At 31.5% G+C, this 25,113-nt stretch overlaps 1 protein-coding gene across 1 annotated transcript; it reads right to left on the bottom strand.

The window, feature by feature from the left end:
* Positions 1 to 470: 470 nt before the first annotated feature.
* LOC143074825 (tryptophan--tRNA ligase, cytoplasmic-like) lies at positions 471 to 25,101 on the bottom strand. Its single transcript, XM_076250078.1, has 9 exons — positions 24,965 to 25,101; positions 10,856 to 10,991; positions 9,169 to 9,277; positions 8,793 to 8,912; positions 6,748 to 6,930; positions 5,730 to 5,943; positions 4,564 to 4,737; positions 3,186 to 3,326; positions 471 to 898 (listed from the first exon to the last, which is right to left on the bottom strand). Exons 2-9 carry the CDS (start codon positions 10,983 to 10,985, stop codon positions 740 to 742), a joined length of 1,230 nt encoding a protein of 409 aa, XP_076106193.1. The 5' UTR covers positions 10,986 to 10,991; positions 24,965 to 25,101; the 3' UTR covers positions 471 to 739.
* Positions 25,102 to 25,113: the final 12 nt, after the last annotated feature.

Below are 25,113 nucleotides of genomic sequence, written 5' to 3'. Positions count from 1 at the left end.
ATTTCGACAATAAATGTCTCTTCAGTGATGTTAGGGATCGAAACGGTATTTGGAAGGCCATATAAAAAGTACCCTCATTTTTAGAAAAAGTACCCTCATTTCTAGAAAAAGTACCCTCATTTCTAGAAAAAGTACCCTCATTTTTAGATAAGACTCTTGAATTTTAAGAGTCAATATAGGATGAACGGATCATATAAACCGGAGGAAAATATGATACAAGCACAAACGAAAAAATATAAACGAGTCTAAATTGAAAACTACGTTCAAATCTATGATTGCGTTGGATAAAAACCGCAATTTTTATACGTGTGCATGTAAAACAAATTTCGTTGTAGAATATGCGGTATGGGATTTGCTCATTTTGAAGGCCGTTCGTTGGCCTATATATCCTTACATTTATGTCATTTGGTCTCTTGTGGCAATCATACCACATCTTCTTTTTTATACATTATTAATTTAATGCGACCGAATAGCTTTTCAACACAATCAAGTTAATTAAATTTTGAAAATCAAGTAATATATTTGAAGAGATAACAAATCACTACAAGTGCGATATATCAACTATTCTTTAGTCATTAAAAGATTCAAACAGACATTTAAATATTAAATATTCATCGTTAATGTAGTTTTTTTGATATCATTAATGTTTTCTACTTTTCACAAAATACACTGATTTATGAATCGGCAGTTTTCTATTCAAGCGAAACATAGAGCTAGATATATGGAAAACAATGGTCTTTTAGTATACAAATTTCAATTTTCTAGATTTCATGTATTCATTGACGATGTCATCTGTGACATTTAGCCGTCTCTCCCTATGTTCTCCAACAAGCTTCTGGAGAACATTAGTTAATTCCTGTTTCAGCTCTCCTGTTAACATTTTACCACTTGAATATCTCTGAAACAAACAAAATAAACCCCGATAAAATATAAAATGAATTTAGACAACTTCAGATCGAATAACAATTGGTTTTAGTAGTTACTGTATGCAGTGCTGACATGATTTATAATAGTTATCAAAGGTACCAGGATTATAATTTAGTACGCCAAACGCGATTTTCGTCTACATAAAACTTATCAGTGACGCTCATATCAAAATATTTATAAAGCCAAACAAGTACAAAGTTGAAGAGCATTAGGATCCAAAATTCCAAAAAGTTGTGCCAAATAATGCTAAGGTAATCTATGCCTGGGATAAGAAAATCCTTAGTTTTTCCAAAAATTCAAAGTTTTGTAAACAGGAAATTTATAAAAATGACCACATAATTGATATTCATGTCAACACCGAAGTGTTGACTACTGGGCTGGTGATACCCTCGGGGACGAAACGTCCACCAGCAGTGGCATCGACCCAGTGGTATAAATAGTTATCAAAGGTACCAGGATTATAATTTAGTACGCCAAACGCGATTTTCGTCTACATAAGACTCATCAGTGATGCTCATATCAAAATATTTATAAAGCCAAACAAGTACAAAGTTGAAGAGCATTAGGATCCAAAATTCCAAAAAGTTGTGCCAAATAATGCTAACTTAATTTAATCTATGCCTGGGATAAGAAAATCCTTAGTTTTTCCAAAAATTCAAAGTTTTGTAAACAGGAAATTTATAAAAATGACAACATAATTGATATTCATGTCATCACCGAAGTGTTGACTACTGGGCTGGTGATACCCTCGGGAACGAAACGTCCACCAGCAGTGGTATCGACCCAGTGGTGTAAATAGTTATCAAAGGTACCAGGATTATAATTTAGTACGCCAGACGCGCGTTTCGTCTACATAAGACTCATCAGTAACGCTCATATCAAAATATTTATAAAGCCAAACAAGTACAAAGTTGAAGAGCATTAGGATCCAAAATTCCAAAAAGTTGTGCCAAATAATGCTAACTTAAGTTAATCTATGCCTGGGATAAGAAAATCCTTAGTTTTTCCAAAAATTCAAAGTTTTGTAAACAGGAAATTTATAAAAATGACCACACAATTGATATTCAATAACACTTTTCTTAAATCATCCGTTTATAAATTTATACGTTATCAAGAACTAGAGATCCAACTCCCTCAGAGAAAGGTGACCAAAGATTGAGTCAGCTATCATTTGTTTATAGATATAGGAATATGTGGTGTGAGTGCCAATGAGACAACCTTCCATACAAATAACAATTTAAAAAGTAAACCATTATAGGTTAAAGTACGGCCTTCAACACGGAGCCTTGGCTCACACCGAACAACAAGCTATAAAGGGCCCCAAAATTACTAGTGTAAAACCATTCAAACGGGAAAATATCCTTTTTAGTCATAGAGCTGTTAAAACACGCGTTTCATTTCTCATAAATCCTTGGCTTTTAAATATTTGGTTTTGAGCGAAACCAATGAAGGCTAATCATACATTTATTATGTGTTTTCTTCTTCATTTTTATAAGTTTAAATGTGAATTAATTTAAATGACATATAATTAAGAAGAGCATACATACGTTTTGTGTTTCGATCATTTAGTCAGTTTTATTTGTCGATTATGAAATTTTCTACGTTAAGTACTGTAGAAAATATTTCATGTGTATCATGATAAGAGGAGTTTACAATAAATCGTACTCATTTTAAAATGTAGGACATGAATGAAGGGATGCATGTTTTGAAAGCTTTTTGAAATATAAGGTTTCCAATAGTTTTTGGAAATGTGTCTCCAGCTTAACACGAGGTATTATAAGTAAATACAACTACAGAATTTAAACAGTTCGAACGACAAATAAAGAGCTGAGATAGCACGGTCGACCAGAATTCAATTTAGTTTAACTGTCGGATTGGGGAAGTGGAGTTGATCATATTGCTATACCTATTTAATCCTAACGTGTTACATGTTTATAAAATAGTCAAATGTTATATTCGATCTATAGTTTTGTAGGAGTCAATGCACTCAATTTAACGTACAAACTGATTCTCTTTAACCTTAAAAGATTTTCAATCATTTACGACAGTTTAAAAGTATTTCATAAAGAACATGTCATGACAATTAACAAAAAACCAAACAAAATGACTTCCAAAGGTAAGCATAGGATCTTCAATGATGGATTATTTGGCCACATTCCAAGCACATACTTTGAACAAAATGTCTATTGAAAACATTTTCTTTTTCATTGAAACGCCATAACCTTCATGGAAATTAGTCTTATATTATAACAGCTTACAGATTTAATATCGGCTAATTTAGCGTCATCTTCCATAAAGAATGTCAGATATTGGTAAGACACATCAATGTCGCAGTCGCCGCCATGCTTTCTATGCTCCTCTTCAGTTGGCTTTCCTCCAGAGAACGCATATTTATTGATCTGTAAATTAAAATGGCAACATCAGTAATCTATGATATGATGATTAGTTGTATAGATTAACATGGATAGTAATGCATGTAAAGCTGGAGACATATAGAATTCATCACTGCAACACGTGTGTTGCGATATTTCTCCACTCGAGACAGTTTAATTTTAATATTTAAAGCTCGATGCTGGCCGAACTTTTTAAACAATTAAAATTCAACTGTTGAGATGGGAGAAATATCGTAATACACGAGTTAAAGTTCTCTCATGATTTTAATCCTTCTTTTTTGAAAGATTTGCAGAAAGATATATTCTTTATGAGTGACGTCATCATGCATGGTCGCCTTTTTCAGGACGTCACAATAGGATATTCAGAAGAAATCAAGAAAATTTAAATTGATAATTAAAACTAGAGAATATCTGTGATGCTCTAAGTTTCGCGCCCTTCATAGGAATATATCTTTGTTTTTGTTTTATTATATTTATTTGTATCGTTTGAATCGAGTAATGAGATATGAACATCGATAAACTGTTGAATAAATCCGGGTCTTGGGTAAACTTCTGGTTCTTATCGGATGAATACTTTCTTAAAAAAGAGGGTCGAAAGATATCAGAGGAACATTCAGACTCATAGATCAAAAGAACAACTGACAACGCCATGGCTAAAAATAAAAAGACAAAAAATAGTACACAAGACACAACACAGAAAACAAAAGACGAAGCAACACGAACCCCACGAAAAACTGTGGGTGATTTTAGGTGCTCCGGAAGGGTAAACAGTTCCGGCTCCACACGTGGCACCCGTCGTTTTGATCATGTTATTACAAACCCGGTAAATAGTCTACTTTGTTAGGTCACATTCATGAAAAGGGAACGGGATTGTAGTAACGACATAAGAAACATATCCGATATCATTTGTGAAACGGATGTTTCATAACGGTCAACCAACTCGTGATGGCGTCCGTAAAATTTATGAAGAAATGATTTCAACTTCACCATTTGGAACTCCTGATTTAAAAGCTTTTTTGTAAGCAGCAATCCTCTTAAGCGTTTATATTTTGAAACATGTTGAATTCGAACATCACTTGAGACACATTTATTGTCTATATGTGCATCTGATGCCGTTATGGGGTTATGCTATAAAGGTGGTTTTTTTTTTCATTAAAAGAATAACAACGCTTTAACCTATGAACGGAAACTATGGTTTGAGTGATACCTCGGTGTTAAAAGTGTACAAGAATGATTATCTTACCTTTGTTTTAATTTGTTCGTCTGAGTCTGTTAAAAATATAGACGAATTTGGATCACTTGCGCTCATTTTACCATGGGCTCCTTGTAACGCAGGAAAGAAAGTGGAATGAAGTAATGCTGGTTTAAGAAGACCTAGTCGTGGTGCTACATCACGAGTCATGCGGAAATATGGATCCTGTGTTGAAAAGTAAAAAATATAAGCAAAGAAGCATAGTCACGTGTAATTATCACTCTTAATTAATCAAAACTTCAAAGAATATTTTCATAATACATTAAAAAATTATGCTACAGGAATGACACGCAGACAAACCAACAACTACAAAATTTTAAAAAACACAACAGTAAACACAACATACACAACATAGTCCATATAGCCAGCATTCTTAAGGACAAAGAATGTGGTAGGATTAAACCAGTTGAAATGTGCACACTTTATTTTGGTTGATCTAGAGCATATGTCGCAAAAAAGAAACACAATGCAAAACCTGCACATTCTAGCTATACGTAAGGTACCCACTAACTTTAAAAAATAAATAAAGCCAGGTCAAAATGTAACAATATAAAGCTATATATGCTCTTCAATACTGCAATACAAAACTAGAAACACACTGTTTACAGATTTCGTAAAATATCAGCATTACAGTTACACGATATCCGCAGTATTTGTTACAGGCCAGTAAGCTTTTTTTTCAGTCAAAAAGTCAATTTAATTTTTAAAAACATACCAGCTGCAGCTTTGTAACCTTTTTAAAAATTTCCTATTTTATATTCTCATGATGAAATGATTAATCCTCAGATTTTTTTAAAGAGATTTATAAATTTGTTTTTAAACAAAAGAAAAATCATGAAATTAAAGAAAATGTATTTGATATTGTGGAAGATTTATTATTATAGTATGGGTATTTTGTCATGCGAAAAGCTTGAATATAAGCAGGAAAGGTACAATCTTAAAACTTAATGTTAAAGTAATAGTTTCCAAAAAAAGGAAATAAGGGATTTTGTCTTTTCTTAATAAAACAAATTTCTACAATTTTTAAGGGGAAATTTCTGCCGTACAAATAGATATTTGCATTAAACAGAATAATAAATTATTGAACACCAAAATGAATAAAATATGAAATTAATTTAAAAAAAATTAGTGCTACCAAGTTAGATGAAATAGATTACCTGGTCTATGGCGCACGGAATGAGACAAGGTACGTCTTTCTTTCCATTGAAGATCTGAGGAAATGCTGAACTGAAACTTGGTGTGGCTTGAATGGCAGGAAAACTAATTTTACCAATGCTGTCACTATCTGTGAATCCAAAGATTCCCTTCACTTGATTGAACGTGACGAGTTTCTGTATTTTACACATCATTTTATAAAATTCTGTGCTTTCTCTACAATACATATTTGTGATATTTGCAAAAAAGTCAATTTATATGATGTAGTTAGTTGTGATATGATCAAGTTAAACACGCCTGTTTGCAAACGGTAATATCCACTATGGGTTTGCCACATCTTTTATTATTATGATTTCCGGGAAAAATTACAATGCCTCAATTAAAAACCCTCCATATTACATCCAATAAATATGTATTACAATGGATGCTTGAAAATGAAAAAGATAATGTTGTGCTGATAATGAAACAATTGTCTATTTGCACGAGAAACAACCTGTGTTGAATAGCAGAATCAAATCGGCAATTGATATTGACTTTTAGGAGTAATGCAATAATATAAAAAAAAACCATATATATACTTTTTAGGACAACATCATGACTTAAATAGAAAAACCACAACAGACAAACAATAGTACGCAAAACACAACACCAAAAATTAATGACTGAGCAACACGAACTCAACCAAATGCTGGGTGGATCTCAGGTGATGCAGAAGGGTAAGCAGATCCTGCTCCACATGTGTGATCCATAGTGTTGCTCATACACGTACACACCAAGTAATGCGTCTAATTCTGTGGGTCACGTTATGAAAAAAGGGAAAGAATTATAGTTTCTAAATTAGGAACATAGCTGTTATCATCTGTAAAACCAATATGCAATAAAACTAAATGAGTTTTAATTTAAACTTCCATTTCTTTTTTTTAAAGTAAGAGTACCTATACCAGTTTTAAGAAAGAGTCACTTGTTAAATGGCAGACAACAACATTATTTATAACCGATAGCTAAAAGAAGGATATTTACGAAATGTATTCTACATCGCTGAAGATAAATGTCTTGTCCTTGTCAAAACCACAAGCAATGATATCTTTGGCATTCTCATGAGCAAGTTTGTTTGTCTCTTCAATTGTCAGATCTTTCCATAGAAACTTCTCATCATCGGTCATTTGGATCACCAGTGGAACATCGAATGTGTCTTGAAGCCATCTGTAAAAATAATGAGGCACACACTATTAAAAAAGAATCAAAAACTGATTTTTATTTGCAGAGTGAATGTTGAATTGATTACTTTTATATTTAGAAAAAATAAACAGTATGTGTGAAAAATTCACCTAAACAATGGGCGTAACAAGTTAACTATTTCTTAAGCAGGATAATGTTGTTATGAACTAATGCAAACAGCTGTTGATGCCTTTTAGTGAAAGAAGCGCCTTAGCACAATGCAGATGTGGTAGCTTCTATTAGGCTGGAAACTGGAAGGTATGAACATTTGCCGCTTTAAGAGAGATGTTGCTTTTATTTTCTAAATACTGCTGAAGATGAATATTATTTTATTTTACATTGTCCTGTTTATAATGATTTGAGACAAGTTCATTTTACCGAATCTCTTAAAATTGATGAGGATTTTAATAGTTTCAAAGATAGTCAGAAAGTGGTATTTTTGTTTTCGAATCAAGGATATGTGCCAAAACCTTGTATTTTGTTATGAAAAGACGTCGAAAACTTTTATAGTGTAAATATTATTATGTTGTATAATTTTACCATTCATGTTCATATTTATTATGTACATACATATTGTTTAGTTGATTATCATCTCTCATAAATCTATACAGATTGGCTGCTGTATCACAAAATGTATATTTTTTCTATAAATGTATTGTGTAATTTTATGCAGAAGACGTGAATAAAATAGTGAATTGAATTGAATTGAATAACACATTTAAACAAAAAGAAAATTCACAGTAAACAGGTAAAAATATCGTCTTTAGTCATGTATTACACGAAACAATCTGGTACAAAATATTATTATCCCATATCAATTTCTATGGAAAATGCTCTGTTAAGTGACTTGTAAACTAACCTTTCTTCTGTAATCAGAGATTAATTTTGTTTTGTAAACATTTGTACTGTTTGAAACGTAATTCATGCTTAAATGTATCAGATTGTACGTGTCCAGAGGCCTTACGTAACATGTAACTTAATATTTCAGGGCATAGATCCTTAATGGTTATTTGTACATTCACAATTGGCCGTTTCATAATCTAATGTATCCTGGGTAATATTTTCAAAAGCGTACACCAAAGCGTTTTGATTGGTTCAAAACATTATAAACAATGGAAATTCAACCAATGACGAAACGTTATTTTCACTTTGGGGTACGAACAATGAAATTACCCATGATGCTTTAGATTCTGAAACGGCCAATTACGGTTTGTTAATCATTTTCTTTGTCATATCTATTTCAGATCTATTTTCACTTGTATATTTTGAAAGATTTTTTCTATAATTAAAGATATATTTTTAGGAAAAACGTTTGAACTGTTTTAAACATAATAATTGCTTGTCTTTATCAGATAAGAAATGCCTTGATGCTTACGTAACATGTAACTTTATACTTTAAAAACCATTGAACTTTGATAGTGGTTAGTGCATTTATAATATCATTATAATAACTGTTTCGTTTATCATTCTCTATGCTATATCCTTGAACGTTCACTAAAAATAGTGAAATGTAATGAAATATATTTTTAGTTTGTAGAAAAAGAAGGATTTTAAATTTCGATGCAGGATTACACAAATAATTTTTAAACAATAAAAAAAGGGTAAAGCCAAAACATTTGGAAAAGCTCTTTAAACAAATCAAGATGATGATTATTCTGCACTGAATTAAAATGTCTGCAAATTTTCAGCAATCTTTGTTAAGCCCCATATAAAATTGATTACCCAAAATAGACATTCACATTTCCTGCCCACCAAAAACACGTCAAATCACCATATTAATATGAATATTGCATTCTTTTAAGTTAGACCAATTAAAAAAACAAAAACTACAGAAGAATATGTCATACTTTGTGAATATGAAAGGAATCAAGTGACCCAGGTGCATAGATTCTGAAGATGGTCCTCTCCCTGTGTACAAATAAAATCCTTTCTTCTTTTCAACAAGGTCAAGTATCTGGTGCATATCTCTGTAAAAAAAATATATTATCTTTTTGAAGGACAACAGTTTTATTTTTATTTTGCAATGTTCTTCATATAAGGTGTAGCACGAAAAAAAGAACTTCAAAATTTGATGAGATTGAAATTATCATAGCTCGCTTTAATTTACATTTATCAAAATTAACACAATGATAATTGTAAACAAACATGTATCATATATGTATGTTAAGCATACGTTCCAATGCAATAAACATTGGTGCAAATATACAACATAATGGAAATAACCTGTGAGAGAAGAAGATGCCCCTTCGCAGAAAGTGATGAGTCGGTTTTCCTGTTAATTTGACCATTCTGTCCATCAACTCTTTATCAATTTCGGTACTACCAAACCGTTCTATGGCGAAAAAAATGAATACGTATATATTAATATTAATAATTTGAGCTAACACCCGAACAAGTATATCAGCTAATAAATGCGGTTTTTTCTATAGTGACTTTATTATTTTCTTTGCTTGGCATATCATTTGTCATTTTCTAAAATTATATCTTTATTTATATAACAGATTTAAAGTCTTGCTTATGTTGCTTGAGATATTAACGTTAAAGAAGTTGGCTACACGTCACGTGAAAGAGGTTTGCTTCTGTTGGTGCTCGTAGAAGAAATTTTAACATGCTAGAACAAATATAATAAAACGAATATTGTTTGTAAAAATGCTTAAACCAGAGATATCGTTACCATAAATTACTGAAAACCTTTACTTAATTTTTCCATAGATATAAAGATTTGGTTTTGAAGTTTGGATGCACTTGTAGAAAACTTATTTCAAACGGGATAGCACATCCTCATTTTTACGGATAACCGTGCCCGGAAATTTAGAAATGATCCATGTAAACTTGTCGCTCCTTTAAAAAAACTTATTCTAAAAGGTTACCTATTCAACACCGTAATAAGATCATTGAATATTGTTTTATTGGAATAAATATTGATTTTGTTATCAGTAGATTAAAAGCTAACTAAATTTTACTAGTATGTTATATATATATATATACATATTCATGGATCTACAATCTGTCGATACCTGTAACTTGGCAATGTCATGTTTTTCTCTGGCTGTTTATGATGTCTTTACACTAAATCCATTGGATGTTGGATGTGTACGAATTGATAGTTTAGTCTTAGATGCATGATTTTTTTATTAGTTGTTAGTGGCTTTGAACTAGCTGTCAGATAACTGCGAGTACTCTCAGATCTGTTCATTGTGTCTTTTTGTGTCGGGATGTATAAGTACCCGGCCACGTCCACTTATATTTTTGTCCATCTGATGAGTTAAGCCTTTTTCAACTGGTTTTTATAGTTCGTTCTTATGTTGTACTGTTATGCCACTGTCCCAGGTTAGGGGGAGGGTTGGGATCCCGCTAACATGTTTAACCCCGCCACATTATTTATGTATGTGCCTGTCCCAAGTCAGGAGCCTGTATATTCAGTGGTTGTCGTTTGTTTATGTGTTACATATTTGTTTTTCGTTCATTTTTTTACATAAATAAGGCCGTTGGTTTTCTCGTTTGAATTGTTTTACATTGTCTTATCGGGGCCTTTTATAGCTGACTATGCGGTATGAGCTTTGATCATTGTTGAAGGCCGTACGGTGACCTATAGTTGTTAATGTCTGTGTCATTTTGGTCTTTTGTGGATAGTTGTCTCATTGGCAATCATACCACATCTTCATTATATCTTCATTATCTTTTTTATATTAATAAATATCCAATTAATAGATATTTTATACATTAAATATCATAATATTTATATCAGTTGAAATAACGATTTTTTCAAAAATTATTACTGAACTTAGTAAACAATAGTAATCGAACTAGATTTATCTCAAAATGAAATAAAAATAAAACAAAAACGTTCCATATAGAACAATTCATCACTTTACACAATAAATGGGAATAGTTTACTGATTAAACTTACTTATAAGTTTACTATAATCTATTCCTTTAGCAGATGAACTAACAACATCCCATGGATTAACAATGTCTTCATCGTCATCAATTAATGCTTTTTGAACTTCTTCAGCACCCTTATCCGCTTCAGATGCCATAATCTTCTATAATATATAGATAATACATATTTATAATATAAAATTTCAATCCTGGTATCTATAATGCAATATACAAAATTTATTGCAAACAATTAAAATATTTCGAATATATTTGTTCTAGTACTAAACATGCATTTCAATCAAGTGTGTATTGATATTAAACAAAAGACCCTTTTCATATTACCGATTTTTGACTCTGGAATTTATATTTTCTCGACCGGTTATGTTCTCTGTGGTAGGATATCCTAGTACACGGCCAATCAAGAGCAACGTAAATAAGTAAATTCAAGATTAAATCCGTACAATTTTGAAGAAAACTGTTTAATATTGTATAAACATGATTAAATCATCCAAAAACGGGTAAAATTTTCCCCCAAATTACATCGATTATATATTTGATTTTACCTCGTTGGTTGCTCGTTATTGACCGAATACCAGGATATTCTTCCACAGAGAAGTTAACCTGTCGAAACATTATAGAACCCGCAGTCAAAAGTCGATAATATGAAAATGGTCTATTGTAGCCTTCTGTTGATAACGCTTTTGCTATAAAAACTCCTAAACGGGTTTTACATTTTTTGACTTCTGTAACTGTTATCTTGAATCTATCTGTTGAAGGTTTCTCATAATCTAAGTCCCCTCGAGTCAGGTTTTGAAATAAGGAAATTTTTAACATCTGTTGGTTGTAGTCAAATATATATAGAGATTAATACATGGCCTTTTCAATATCAGCCTGGGTATCATCCCGAGACCCCCATATCAGCCTGAGACGGAGTCGAGTTTCCGATATGGGTCGAGATGATACCCAGGCTGATATGGAAAAGGTCATGTATTAATCGCTTTATCATATACTTCCGACAATAGTTTTATGTAAATGAACTCATCATAGATACCAGGACTAAATAAGGCAAATAAACAAATGCAATAACTAAAACAGTCAAGTTAAATTATGAATCAAATATACTATAATTGTCCAACAACAGCATCACTACCTCCATATAGATGTATGGTAACATTTCTTATAGAGGTATTTTGAAACATTGAAAATTTGGAGGAGTTATATGATCATTATTACTCCATGTTTGTTGTACTATAAAACTATTCTTAATTGTCAATGGCATTTGTTAGCAAGTACTAAACTGAAGACAAAAGTTCCCGTAAATTTTGACGTCGTCATAAAAAAATATCTGACGTCACAATGGAAAAGTAAACAATTGATACCAGACACACCGGAAGTAACTTGCACGAAAAGCACTGTTATGTGTTTTTGCACGAGACGCCCCTGATATGGGTTATCAGCCCGGGCTGATATGGGTTATCAGACCGGGTGGGAAATTATGGCTTGTGTACTTCCACTCTTACACATATGCAAAAGCTATCATATCAATGCTAAGTATATGATAAATGACAATAACATCAGCAAACCCTAAGATGCTTTCTTAAATAATTCTTTATTTTTGTATATAAAAATTTGAAAACAGTAATGCAACATCATAAGCGACACAAAAACAGGATACAGAAGTTGTTTGCATTAGAAAAAAAGTATTTGATCCAATTTCACAGCAAAATTTAGTCAAACGTTAATTCTGTTTCTATAGATTAAATATATGTACAGTTTAGTTCAGACCAAATATTACCTTAACTAATCACTAGTGATCGCCGGAGTGATTGTTCATTATTTGTTATCTTATCTCGTTTGCTTGTCAAAATCTTACACAACATTATTAACATTAAAACATTTCAATGAATGTTTTCACGTAAACGCAAATGTGATCGTGAAAGTAAAAACTTTTTGAAGCTTATGCATAGTTACATTATTGTTAACAGGAAGTGCACATATGTTGACGCTGCGTTAAAAGTTTTCCTTCGACTACTTTGTTTGCTTGATCTGCACCAAACCTTTTATATTCATATTGTTGTATTTGTTACATCTGTTTTTTTTTGTTTTTTTTTATAAAGTTTTACCGATTTCTAAAATGGGTTTTTGTAACTGTTATATTGAAAATAATTCAAGCTATTTTTGGAAATATCATTTTAAGAATGATGTAATACTATTGTATTTGGACATGACAGAAATGTTAAGGAAATAATTCATATTGTATTAAATTGAATAAAACCTTTTATTGTAATCGTTGACTGAGATAATTTTATTTGACAACCATCATGGTTTGTAATGATTAGAATAAAGGCGTTTACTTTTCAAAAGATACAAAGCTGTGGTCCAAAGTGATTACACGACTCTTAAAATAAATACATAGGCTCCATTCTTTTTTATGTTATTTATTCAGAAAAAAATAGGTTATTTGTCAATTTGCCAGCTAACCAATATAACTAACAACGGAATTGTCCTTCATTGCCAAACATTTCGAAACCTGTTCCTAAATGTGAACTAATACCATAATCAAAAAGAAAAATAACCTCTATATAATACATGCATGATAAATAAAATCAATTATTAGCTTCTTTAAAATTGTGAATACATTGAGATAATTAAAACGCATCACGCAATCATCGTTTAGTTTAACATTTATAAGTCGGTTATATTTGTTTTCTAAAAGTAAGCATTTATGTCAAAATGATTTTTGTCATTTTGCCAGTTAAATTATTTTTAAAAATGTAATCATTTAACTTTTCTTGCAATGCTGGATATATTTCAAACCTTAACTTTACAGAGACAAAATAAATACGCCCCTGATATGGGTTATCAGCCCGGGCTGATATGGGTTATCAGACCGGGTGGGAAATTATGGCTTGTGTACTTCCACTCATTACACATATGCAAAAGCTATCATATCAATGCTAAGTATATGATAAATGACAATAACATCAGCAAACCCTAAGATGCTTTCTTAAATAATTCTTTATTTTTGTATATAAAAATTTGAAAACAGTAATGCAACATCATAAGCGACACAAAAACAGGATACAGAAGTTGTTTGCATTAGAAAAAAAGTATTTGATCCAATTTCACAGCAAAATTTAGTCAAACGTTAATTCTGTTTCTATAGATTAAATATATGTACAGTTTAGTTCAGACCAAATATTACCTTAACTAATCACTAGTGATCGCCGGAGTGATTGTTCATTATTTGTTATCTTATCTCGTTTGCTTGTCAAAATCTTACACAACATTATTAACATTAAAACATTTCAATGAATGTTTTCACGTAAACGCAAATGTGATCGTGAAAGTAAAAACTTTTTGAAGCTTATGCATAGTTACATTATTGTTAACAGGAAGTGCACATATGTTGACGCTGCGTTAAAAGTTTTCCTTCGACTACTTTGTTTGCTTGATCTGCACCAAACCCTTTATATTCATATTGTTGTATTTGTTACATCTGTTTTTTTTTTTTTTTTTTTTTTTTTATAAAGTTTTACCGATTTCTAAAATGGGTTTTTGTAACTGTTATATTGAAAATAATTCAAGCTTTTTTTGGAAATATCATTTTAAGAATGATGTAATACTATTGTATTTGGACATGACAGAAATGTTAAGGAAATAATTCATATTGTATTAAATTGAATAAAACCTTTTATTGTAAACGTTGACTGAGATAATTTTATTTGACAACCATCATGGTTTGTAATGATTAGAATAAAGGCGTTTACTTTTCAAAAGATACAAAGCTGTGGTCCAAAGTGATTACACGACTCTTAAAATAAATACATAGGCTCCATTCTTTTTTATGTTATTTATTCAGAAAAAAATAGGTTATTTGTCAATTTGCCAGCTAACCAATTTAACTAACAACGGAATTGTCCTTCATTGCCAAATATTTCGAAACCTGTTCCTAAATGTGAACTAATACCATAATCAAAAAGAAAAATAACCTCTATATAATACATGCATGATAAATAAAATCAATTATTAGCTTCTTTAAAATTGTGAATACATTGAGATAATTAAAACGCATCACGCAATCATCGTTTTGTTTAACATTTATAAGTCGGTTATATTTGTTTTCTAAAAGTAAGCATTTATGTCAAAATGATTTTTGTCATTTTGCCAGTTAAATTATTTTTAAAAATGTAATCATTTAACTTTTCTTGCAATGCTGGATATATTTCAAACCTTAACTTTACAGAGACAAAATAAATTTTTTTAAAAGATAAAGATATATTATTTCTATGCTTCCAAAATGTTAATATCATGAGATATTTGAAAGTGGATTAAACTGGGCATCCAAAAAAGAATTAAAAATAACCAATGTAAATACGGATGATTCACAGACAAATTTTCAAGTCGGTTATATTTTGTGTATTGGAAACTAAGCAGTTTTTCAATAAATATAGACCTGAAAAACCGATATTTGTCATTACGCTAGTTGAAGATGTCTTATGTATAAAACCATTAAATAGTTCTAGCAATGCAGGAGATATTCCAAAAACCTACTTAACATTAGAGCAAATTCCTATATTAAAAAGATAAAGATATTATCTAATTAAATGCAGGCCCTTTAAATAAGCAATTATTTCTATATTATTCAAGAATGAAATATATCAAAATATACTACAAATCACGAATACCTCAACAAAATGTTGTAGCTCTCAGCGCTCCAGAATAGATTGGACCGTTGGTTTGCCTGTAAGTCAGGGCCCTTTTTTGACTTGCTGTTCGGTGTAGGCCAATGCTTCGTGTTGAAGGCCGCACCTTGACCTACTATTGTTAAATTGTATACACTGTGACTTGGATGGAGAGTTGTCTCAATAGTACTCATACCACACCTTCTTATTTATTCAAGTTTTTCTTAGAATTTAATATGCAATTCACAACATACATTTGTGCTAATGATTTTGTAAACATTAAAAATAAAGCACTTTCAAATTTATTAATACAGTTAATTTAATTATTTTGATGTCAAACCATAATTTTTTTAAAGCACTTTCCATCTGATTATCTGTTGTAAGCACTTTTTACGGTAGATATAACTTGGCAATGATTCAATATTTAAAATGAAACAGACGACATGTAATATGTGTATATAGTATCCATATGATTTTCCAAACAAAACAGACATATTAAAATAAATGTCAAAGTACATCAAAGATTTCACTTAAAATGGTATTGTTCGATTATATACAAATGTATAATACACTAATAAAGTATCTAAATTGTTTTTAAACCTGTCCATGCTTGCAAAGAAAAAAAATGTTTTCACCCAAAAAATCTGTTGTCGAAATATACACAAAATCACTGTGCATAAACATTTGAAATTCATCAGATGTAATCAAACTGTAAAACAGGGACGAAAGATACCAGAGGGACAGTCAAACTCATAAATCGAAAATAAACTGACAACGCCTGGCTAAAAATGAAAAAAGACAAACAGAAAAACAATAGTACACATGACACAACATAGAAAACTAAAGAATAAGCAACACGAACCCCACCAAAAATTATGGGTGATCTCAGGTTCTCCGGAAGGGTAAGCCGATCCTACTCCACATGTGGCACCCGTCGTATTGCGTATTTTATATCAAATCCAGTAAATAGCCTAATTTGGTAGGTCACATTCATGAAAGGGAACGGGATTGTAGTTACGACGTAAGGGACATATACGATATAATTTGTGAAACGGTTATTCCATAATGGTCAACCAAGTTGTGATGGCGTCCGTAAAATTTACGAAGGGATGATTTCAACTTCAACAATTGGAACTCTTTGTTCCTGGGTTTGTAAAATGCAAAGAGCGTGACACTGTGTTTACACAGCTGCAGTGGATTTAGCGTCCCAATGCTGACCGGATGGGGGTGCGTACTGGATACGTTCCGCACAGCAAGGGCTTTACTGCCGGTCGAAGGAAGACTAATGATGACCATATTTCTAATCACCAGTCAACTTTAGTAGTATTAACTTTATGTTTCTTCTGCTAATACAATATAATACTAGTTGTTGCAAAAACCATTACTTAGCAAAGAGGAGCAAAAGATACAAGAGGGACAGTCAAACTCAAAGATCGAAAATAAACTGACAATACCATGGCTAAAAAAAAAGACAAACAGACAAATAATAGTACACATGGCACAACATAGAAAACTAAAGACTAAGCATTACGAACCTCATAAAAAAAATATGTAGATGATATATATATGTTCCGGACCATATGAGTATTTGGACCATACGCGTATGGTCATGACCATATGCGTATACTCATATGGTCCGACCATACGCGTATGGTCCGACCGTACGCGTATGGTCGGACCATATGCGTATAATACTTGTTTGGTTATTAACGGGCCGGACCATATGAGTATTTGGACTATATAGGTATTTTTTTTTAAGTTACATCAAGTTATAAAAGTTTCAATAATACATATACTTTATCTAAAAAAACAATGATGATTACATGACAATGTAATATTTTTTATAATTCAAATACTACGTAAAACTTAAATATTGATGCCAGAGTTAGTTTTCATCGCTAATTACATTCTTGCATGTAGGCTTGGGGTGACATTTCAGTACTTCCAAATGGTATCATAGCTTTTTTACATTTGCAATTCTTGGTTGTGAACGATCCTTTTCATTTACACCTTTTGTTTGCGAGTGAAAAGCTAGTCTTTGTGTAGCTGCGTACAGTGATACCGAGGTTTTTGGCCATTCCGATATGTCTACGGTGTTTTAAGAAGCTCTAGATCTCAAATATTGCCGGTAACATGATTGCTATCATGTCACCATATTCACAAGACAACTTTTAAATAAACTATGTTACTTTCCAATGACTTCTTGTGTAACAGTTCATTAAGAAATGTTTTGAATTTATTTTTTAAGTCGACATATTGCCATTCACTCGTAATAACAAATCGGTAATGACCATCGGTATAAATTGTATTTATTATAGTTTTGACAAGTAAGTAAAATTAACTATGTGAAACTTCTTATATTTATTTAGCTAATCTTTTTATTATAATATAATAATGAAATTACCTTTATGAATGCGTCTTTTTAATGAACGGTCATACCATATGAAGAGTTAAGAAGTATTAAAAGTAAACTGTAACAAGAAAGTGTTAATTACCCCGACCATACGCGTACGGTCGGACCATACGCGTATGGTCGGACCATATGAGTATATACCCATATGGTCATGACCATACGCGTATGGTCCAAATACTCATATGGTCCGGAACATATATATATATAATGCAGGAGAATTTTCAAAAACCTGTTCTTTACACTTAAATAATTAGGTGACATACTTTTGTGGTTGATTATTCACCTCAATTAATAAGTTACTTATCATTTTGACAGTTGAATATTTAAAATTATACATGTAAAAGATTTATAAAAAGAAAAATGGGGGTTAATGGGTCAATTTTGTTAAGGCATTCAAAAGTCCCAAAATTTTATTTACTACCCTTTTTAAATTTTAATGTGAAAATGTTGCTCTCATAAATTAGACCAAGTTTAACCAACTTAAATATGATTTACAAAATCGTAACTTTTTTTAGGAAGGCAGTAAACACATATAGTTTTTATTTAGGTTTGACCTAACAGTCTTCTTCATTTTGTAATTGTTAATGTTTATCATGTACTTGGTCATATATATGAGAAGCCACAACCTCAGGTTCTTTTGTTTCCATATTAATAAATTTGATCCATGTTTATAAGTCATTTCAATCAACGTTTATTTTAGTATTTTTTTGTTTGTTGAATCATGAAGAATATATTGTTTTTAATACAATTAGATTTCATAAAAAAACTAACATATTTGTGTTCATCCACCCCAAGAAGCGCACTTTACGTATCGAAATTCTTTTTTTTCGGCAGAAGAGATCAGAGCCCCTTAACCCTATTTCTCTTTTTTGTCACTCAAACATGTTGTCAAGTATTGAACAGTTAAATTGAAGCGATCTTTTTCATGTTATTTCGACAAATAATTGTTTAAAAGAGGGACAGTCAAACTCATAAATCGAAAATAAACTGACATATATTGTCTAACCCGTAACTAATAACTCTTTAAGAACCATTAGGACAAGTCTTGTTGTAAGGAAAATACGACTCTCTTTCCAATATACTCTCATTTCCATGTGTCAGTCAAAATGATTAAACTACATGTAAATCAAGATGGATCATCTTTTTAGATTATACCTTCTGGATTATTTGATAATTTGTTGTGGTCCCGTAAATGCATAACATATTTTTAACTAGAGGTTAATCAAACACCAATTCAATCAAAGTCAAAGAGTGTGTGTGACAGTTTATAGAACGTATTTGTGGTTCCAAATTATCGGCTGGATGAGTGTAAATGTCTTTTTATTAGCGATCGTATCCTTCTTTCTTTTTTTTTAAAACATTTTGGGCGAGTTGAACAAACTGAACTATCCTTTTCATGATTTACAGTAAGAAGACCTATTCCGATAATTTCATGTTTACAGAATCAAGTTCAGAGGAAACCCTAAAAAATAGATGCTATAATCGCTGACAGTTATCTATTCGTTTGTTGTGTTTGAGCTTTTGATTTTGACATTTGATAAGGAATTTTCCGTTTTGAATTTTCATCAGACTTTTTGTGATTTTAGTTTTTAGTGGTATCCTGAACATTTATAATAGATATTCACCTGCCGTTTCTTGGTTTTAAAACCCTTTTTCTCTTGTGTTAATGACAAAAAGTAATCTTATATTCTAATGTTGCTGGAATTGAACTGACTAAATCAGTTTAATCTAAGGAAATTAAAAGACATATACTACAATTATTGATTTAATTTAACATTAAATTATCTTTAAAACGACAAGGAGAGGTTGATTTTGCATGAATATGCTAATTCAAGGGGAAACCAAGCTATTTGACCTGATTCAATCAACAATTCTCTCGGAAATACCTGATCCATGTCGGGAATATATTGATATATAAAAAGTAAATTGGCTATTCTGTAAAATCCGGAATATACTAGAATAACGACCAGTTTTCTCTTATTAAAAACTAGCGTTGCTTACACTTTCAAAAGAATTAAAAATCTATTTGGGAATTGAAAATAAACAGCACATCATCAATTCAAATAACCAGATTATATCTAAAAGTCACCATTCCGTCTTTAGCAATAGAATCATCCAACCAATCAATGTCTAAAGGTCTAAATTGTCGCAAGTGTAAAAGTCGTATTTCTATTTAACAGTTTTATCATGTATTAAATAAGTATAATAATAATTGGTGTTCACCATCAGCATTTTATTATCTAAATTAAAAGGTAGTATACCAAGTTACTTTGTTCATTTACAGAATGCATTATATATTACATGCTTCAACGGACAACGGGTCTAAATAAAGGCAACAGTAGTATACCGCTGTTCAAAACTCATAAATCCATGGACAAAAAACAAAATCGGGATAACAAACTAAAACCGAGGGAAACGCATTAAATATAAAAGGAGAACAACGACATAACACTAAAATGTAACACACATAGACAAAATCCCACGAGAATAACAAATATAACATATATATATAACATCAAAACCAAATATATGAATTTGGGATAGACAAGTACCGTGAAACGTCTTATCGCAATGTGAATTTACACTCAAAAATAAGAGAAAACAAACGACACAACGTTATAATGTAATACACACAGAAACGAACTATAATATAACAATGACCATATTCCTGACTTGGTACAGGGCATTTTTAAAGGAAAAAATGGTGGGTTGAACCTGGTTTTGTGGCATGCCAAACCTCGCACTTTTATGGCCATGTGAAATATAACATCAACATGACAACACAGGACTACAATATAAATAAATTGGAGAACACAATTGACAAAGAATCACATGAACAACAGCCAACAAAAGGCAACAAGTTCAAAATTTTAATACGCCAGAAGTGTATTTTGTCCACACAAGACCTATGTGTGACGCACAGATACAAAAGTTTGAAAGCCGAAACGAGTACAAAGTTGAACAGCATCGATGACCAAAAGATCAAAAAGGTTGTGCCAAAAACGGCAAGGGTTTTCTGTTAAGTTACCAGAAAATCCCTATAATTTAGAGTAATTTATACTTTTGCAAACAGTAAATTTAATAAAATGAATATACAAAAGATGTACATGATAAAGCTGAAGTATTAACTAATTACAGGAAACAACTGAAATACATTTACATAACCAGACATTTGAAACACAAAAGTAGACACATCCGAATACGTTTAAACCTCTACGCCAAGTGACGTCCTATTTGAATTAGTAAAAAACTGAAAAATGACGAAAAAATGACGTCATTTGAATTAGTAAAACAGAGCATCAAAAAATGAAAAATGACGTCACATAAGAATGAATAAGATAGAATTAGGATTAATTTAAGATTATATATTTGAACCAAATACTGATATTGCATTTAATAACAAAGCACATTTTAATTCTTATTAATATAAAACTGAGGTAGCAATTAACTATATTATAAAACTATGTCAGGTTTGTTATGAATCCAACCTCAAACGTAAAATATCGTACTGATTACTTTGAACGAAATCAAATCCGATAAATGAAGGCGGCGACTAACTCTCTCTACCATAACACATAAATACAACAGAAAAGACGTCAACACATCCGACAAAACCCGATGAGAACCACAAATACAACATTAAACATTTAAACTAAATACATGAATTTGGGATGGATAAGTACCGTACCACGTCTTATAGTAATGCGAGTTCACATTCGGCAAAACAGTCACAATCGGGAATAAGTCACGTTTGGTAATTAAAAGATTAGACGACATTATGACAAAACACAATCTACCATGTGGTAAACATGTCCTTAGCTAGTTTGGTCAACGAAACATCGTATGGATCCACCAAATCGTGATGGTGTCCATAAAATTTACGGAGTGTCAATTTTAATCTGTCCTCCTCATAACTTTGTTGGAGCAGTTTCTGCGTAAGGAGCACACTCCTGTATATGAAGTCCGTATAGTGTGAACAAGCACGAGAATAACGTATCAATTGTGATATGTAAACACCATACGAAGGGGCAGAGGGTATGTTACTGCTGAGAAATGGGAAATTGATAATTGGGAAGTTGAAATCATAGATTTTCGTGTGAAGTCGTCCATCTACGTCAATATTGAGGAAAAGATCAAGGTATGAAGCAGTCCTTCTAGTATCAGTGGTATCCTTAATTTCAAACGTAAACGTAATTGGCAAATAACTGAAAACAAAATAAACGGTACCAATTTTTCTGCACCAGATTCACATTTCGACAATCAATGTCTCTTCAGTGATGCTCGAGGCCAAACTATTTGAAAAACCAAAGCTCATTTAAAATACGAAGAGAATTAAACAAAAAAGGACCAAAATGTATAGCCAAAGCTGGGCAATGAATCAGAGCTTTGCACGAGGGATATAAAGTCGTTAATTATGAATAATTTCCAACAGCAAATTTTAATAACATAAAATTCGTATTTTTTCATGCCAGTACCAAAGTAACTAACACTACTATCATTATGTTACTCTATCGTATGATACACATTTTGGGAGTGTAAATATGATCTCAAATGGAATTAATGCAAATATGTCCGTTAAAGCATGTTATATATAATGCACTGTGTAAATGAACAGTGAAACGTTGTATATTACCTTTTGATTTACATAATAAGATGACTAAATGTTAATGGTAAAAAGTAAAATAACAACAACACCGAACTCATTTTCTCATGTAGCAAATATGGGATTAAACCTGGTTTTATAACTAGATTAACCTCTTGGTTGTATGATAGCCTAATAAAATTCCTTGGATGTCTTAAAATGGATTAAGATATCAGTAAAAATATATTAACCAGTGTGTATTCTGATCAGGTTTTGTATAAATCAATTTTGACATAAAAATAGTTTCTAGAAGTTCCCCACAATAAATTTCCCTTTACAGTTCATTTGTTAACATTTGTAGTCATTTGATATAGTCAATTGATTATGGTGTTAAGTATAGAAATATTTATAAAACTGATAATGATTTTTCTTAAAAGTAAGAAAATCATTTAAGAGGTCATATATAACTATGCCATGTTATTACCTTCAATACCTTCAGCTGATTAAATGATTCCTTTCGGCCATTGCATGTAAATGTAAATATTTTTGGTAATTTTTACAGCCTAAATGTTAGTATGATTCATTTAACATTGGTCAGTTTGTCGATCCTCGTAAGTTATTTTATATGTTCTATATAGTTATCAAAGGTACCATGCTTATAATGTAAGACGCAAGACGCGCGTTTAGTCTACTTAAGACTTATCAGTGACGCTCAGATCAAGATAGAAGAGAACATGCCGTACGGTTGCCTGTTATTGCTTGCATCCTCATTATTTGAATGATGGTGACACATGTAGTTGTCTCATTAGAAATTTTACCACATCTCCTTTATTTGTCTATTTATTACAAAATTACAAACAAACCAACTATTGTGGATATATTTATTTTGTTGATACCAATTTTCGTGGATATTTGATTTTAAGGTTTTTTGCCAAATTTAATGCTTACCTATACCCACAAATCCACAAAAACTGGTATTCTACGAATAATTATGGGTCAACATTATCACTCTATACTTCATAACCTTTTATTGGTTAATTTTATTTATTGTTTGATTGTTTTGCCATTGAACTGCAACATCAAATATCATAAAATTCCAAAAAAGCCCTTTATACTGCTTTACATTTTCATAAAACATTATGATTTACATAAACAAAGCAATATACACAACAGAATACAATACGAAATATGATTTTTTATATGTTTTAACTTACCCGCTAATCGTTCATTATTCATAGATTTTGAGAAGTCAACCTCATATATTAACATTATGCATGTGGTTGTAAAATCTCTTTCTCTTGGCTGGTGATACCCTCGGGGACTAACAGTCCACCAGCAGAGGCATCGACCCAGTGATAGTAATAACATTAACGGTACCAATTTTCCTGCACCAGATGCGCATTTCGACAATACATGTCTCTTCAGTGATGCTCGTGGCCAAAATATTTGAAATCCAAAGCTTAGATAAAAGATGAAGAGCTATAACCCAAAAGGTCCAAAAAGTATAGCCAAATCCGTGAAAGGAATCAGAGCTTTGCATGAGGGAGATACATTCCTTAATTTATAATAATTTCTAATATTTTGTAACAGTAAATTTTAATAACACAAAAAAATCGTATTTTCATGCCAGTACCGAAGTACTGGCTACTGGGCTGCTGATAACCTTGGGGACTAACAGTCCACCAGAAGAGGCATCGACCCAGTGATAGTAATAACATTAACGGTACCAATTTTTCTGCAACAGATGCGCATTTCGACAATACATGTCTCAACGTGAGATTGTCATGTATCTTACCTTTACGTTTAACCTATACTTTATAATATGATGGCTGCATTTCTTTCTAACACGAACAACGCAAACGGCTAAGGGCGCACATGTTTTGATAATTTGTTTCTAACATACGTTCGCAAAGATTACATAAACTTTGACAAACGATGCACTCGCTAAAAATGCGTCAGCAGTTTTCGTTCATCATTTGTTGGAACAAACGCTACATGTGTTTCTAACTTCACCCTGATTAAACGATGTATTTGTTTCTACGTTTGTAAAAAGTCTGTTTACCAACAATATGTGCATACATTATTGAAAGTTCAAACAGGGTCAGTAAACACTGATTAAACGATGCATTTGTTTCTACTTTTGTAGTGTTTAGAAAACAACAACAAACGCCACCCAAAATTTTGTTAGAAAGAAATGCACTCATAATATATTATGATACTTGTTTTCAATTAACTCTTGACCGTTTAAATATTATCAAAGCAGTGTTCACTTATATTTCATGTCATATATCATACATTTTTAAGTTGAACATAGGAAAATCTGCGATATCAGTAAAAGAAATAATGTAAAGGTAATTCTATAAAGTTATAAAAATTAAAAATAATCTTAGACAAAGCAGTTATCATATTACAGCCAAAACCCCCGAATGCATATGAAATACATTATAACAGACTTACCAGTAGTCTCTACGAGGTTGTCAATTTCAAAATGACAAAACGAACAAAATGTATAGTACAGTGAAGTTATGAATTTCAGAAAACGATTGAACAGGTAATACTTCGAAAAGATTTTAAAAATAGACACTTGGTCATAATAACTCTAGGTC

Source organism: Mytilus galloprovincialis, chromosome 1 (assembly GCF_965363235.1).
Source record: "Mytilus galloprovincialis chromosome 1, xbMytGall1.hap1.1, whole genome shotgun sequence".
Lineage (NCBI taxonomy): Eukaryota > Metazoa > Mollusca > Bivalvia > Mytilida > Mytilidae > Mytilus > Mytilus galloprovincialis.
Note: the sequence above shows the minus strand (reverse complement) of the source record. Positions and strands in the feature narration are given on the sequence as shown.

Bases quoted from the DNA above. Each gene is read 5' to 3' on its own strand.
- LOC143074825 (XM_076250078.1), bottom strand. From the start codon at position 10,985: ATGGCATCTGAAGCGGATAAGGGTGCTGAAGAAGTTCAAAAAGCATTA. The intron at 3,327-4,563 runs GTAAGATAATCA...TTTAATTTACAG, and splicing joins ACGAACAAATTAAAACAAAG to ATCAATAAATATGCGTTCTC. The intron at 899-3,185 runs GTAAGCTGTTAT...TGTTTGTTTCAG, and splicing joins AATTAGCCGATATTAAATCT to AGATATTCAAGTGGTAAAAT.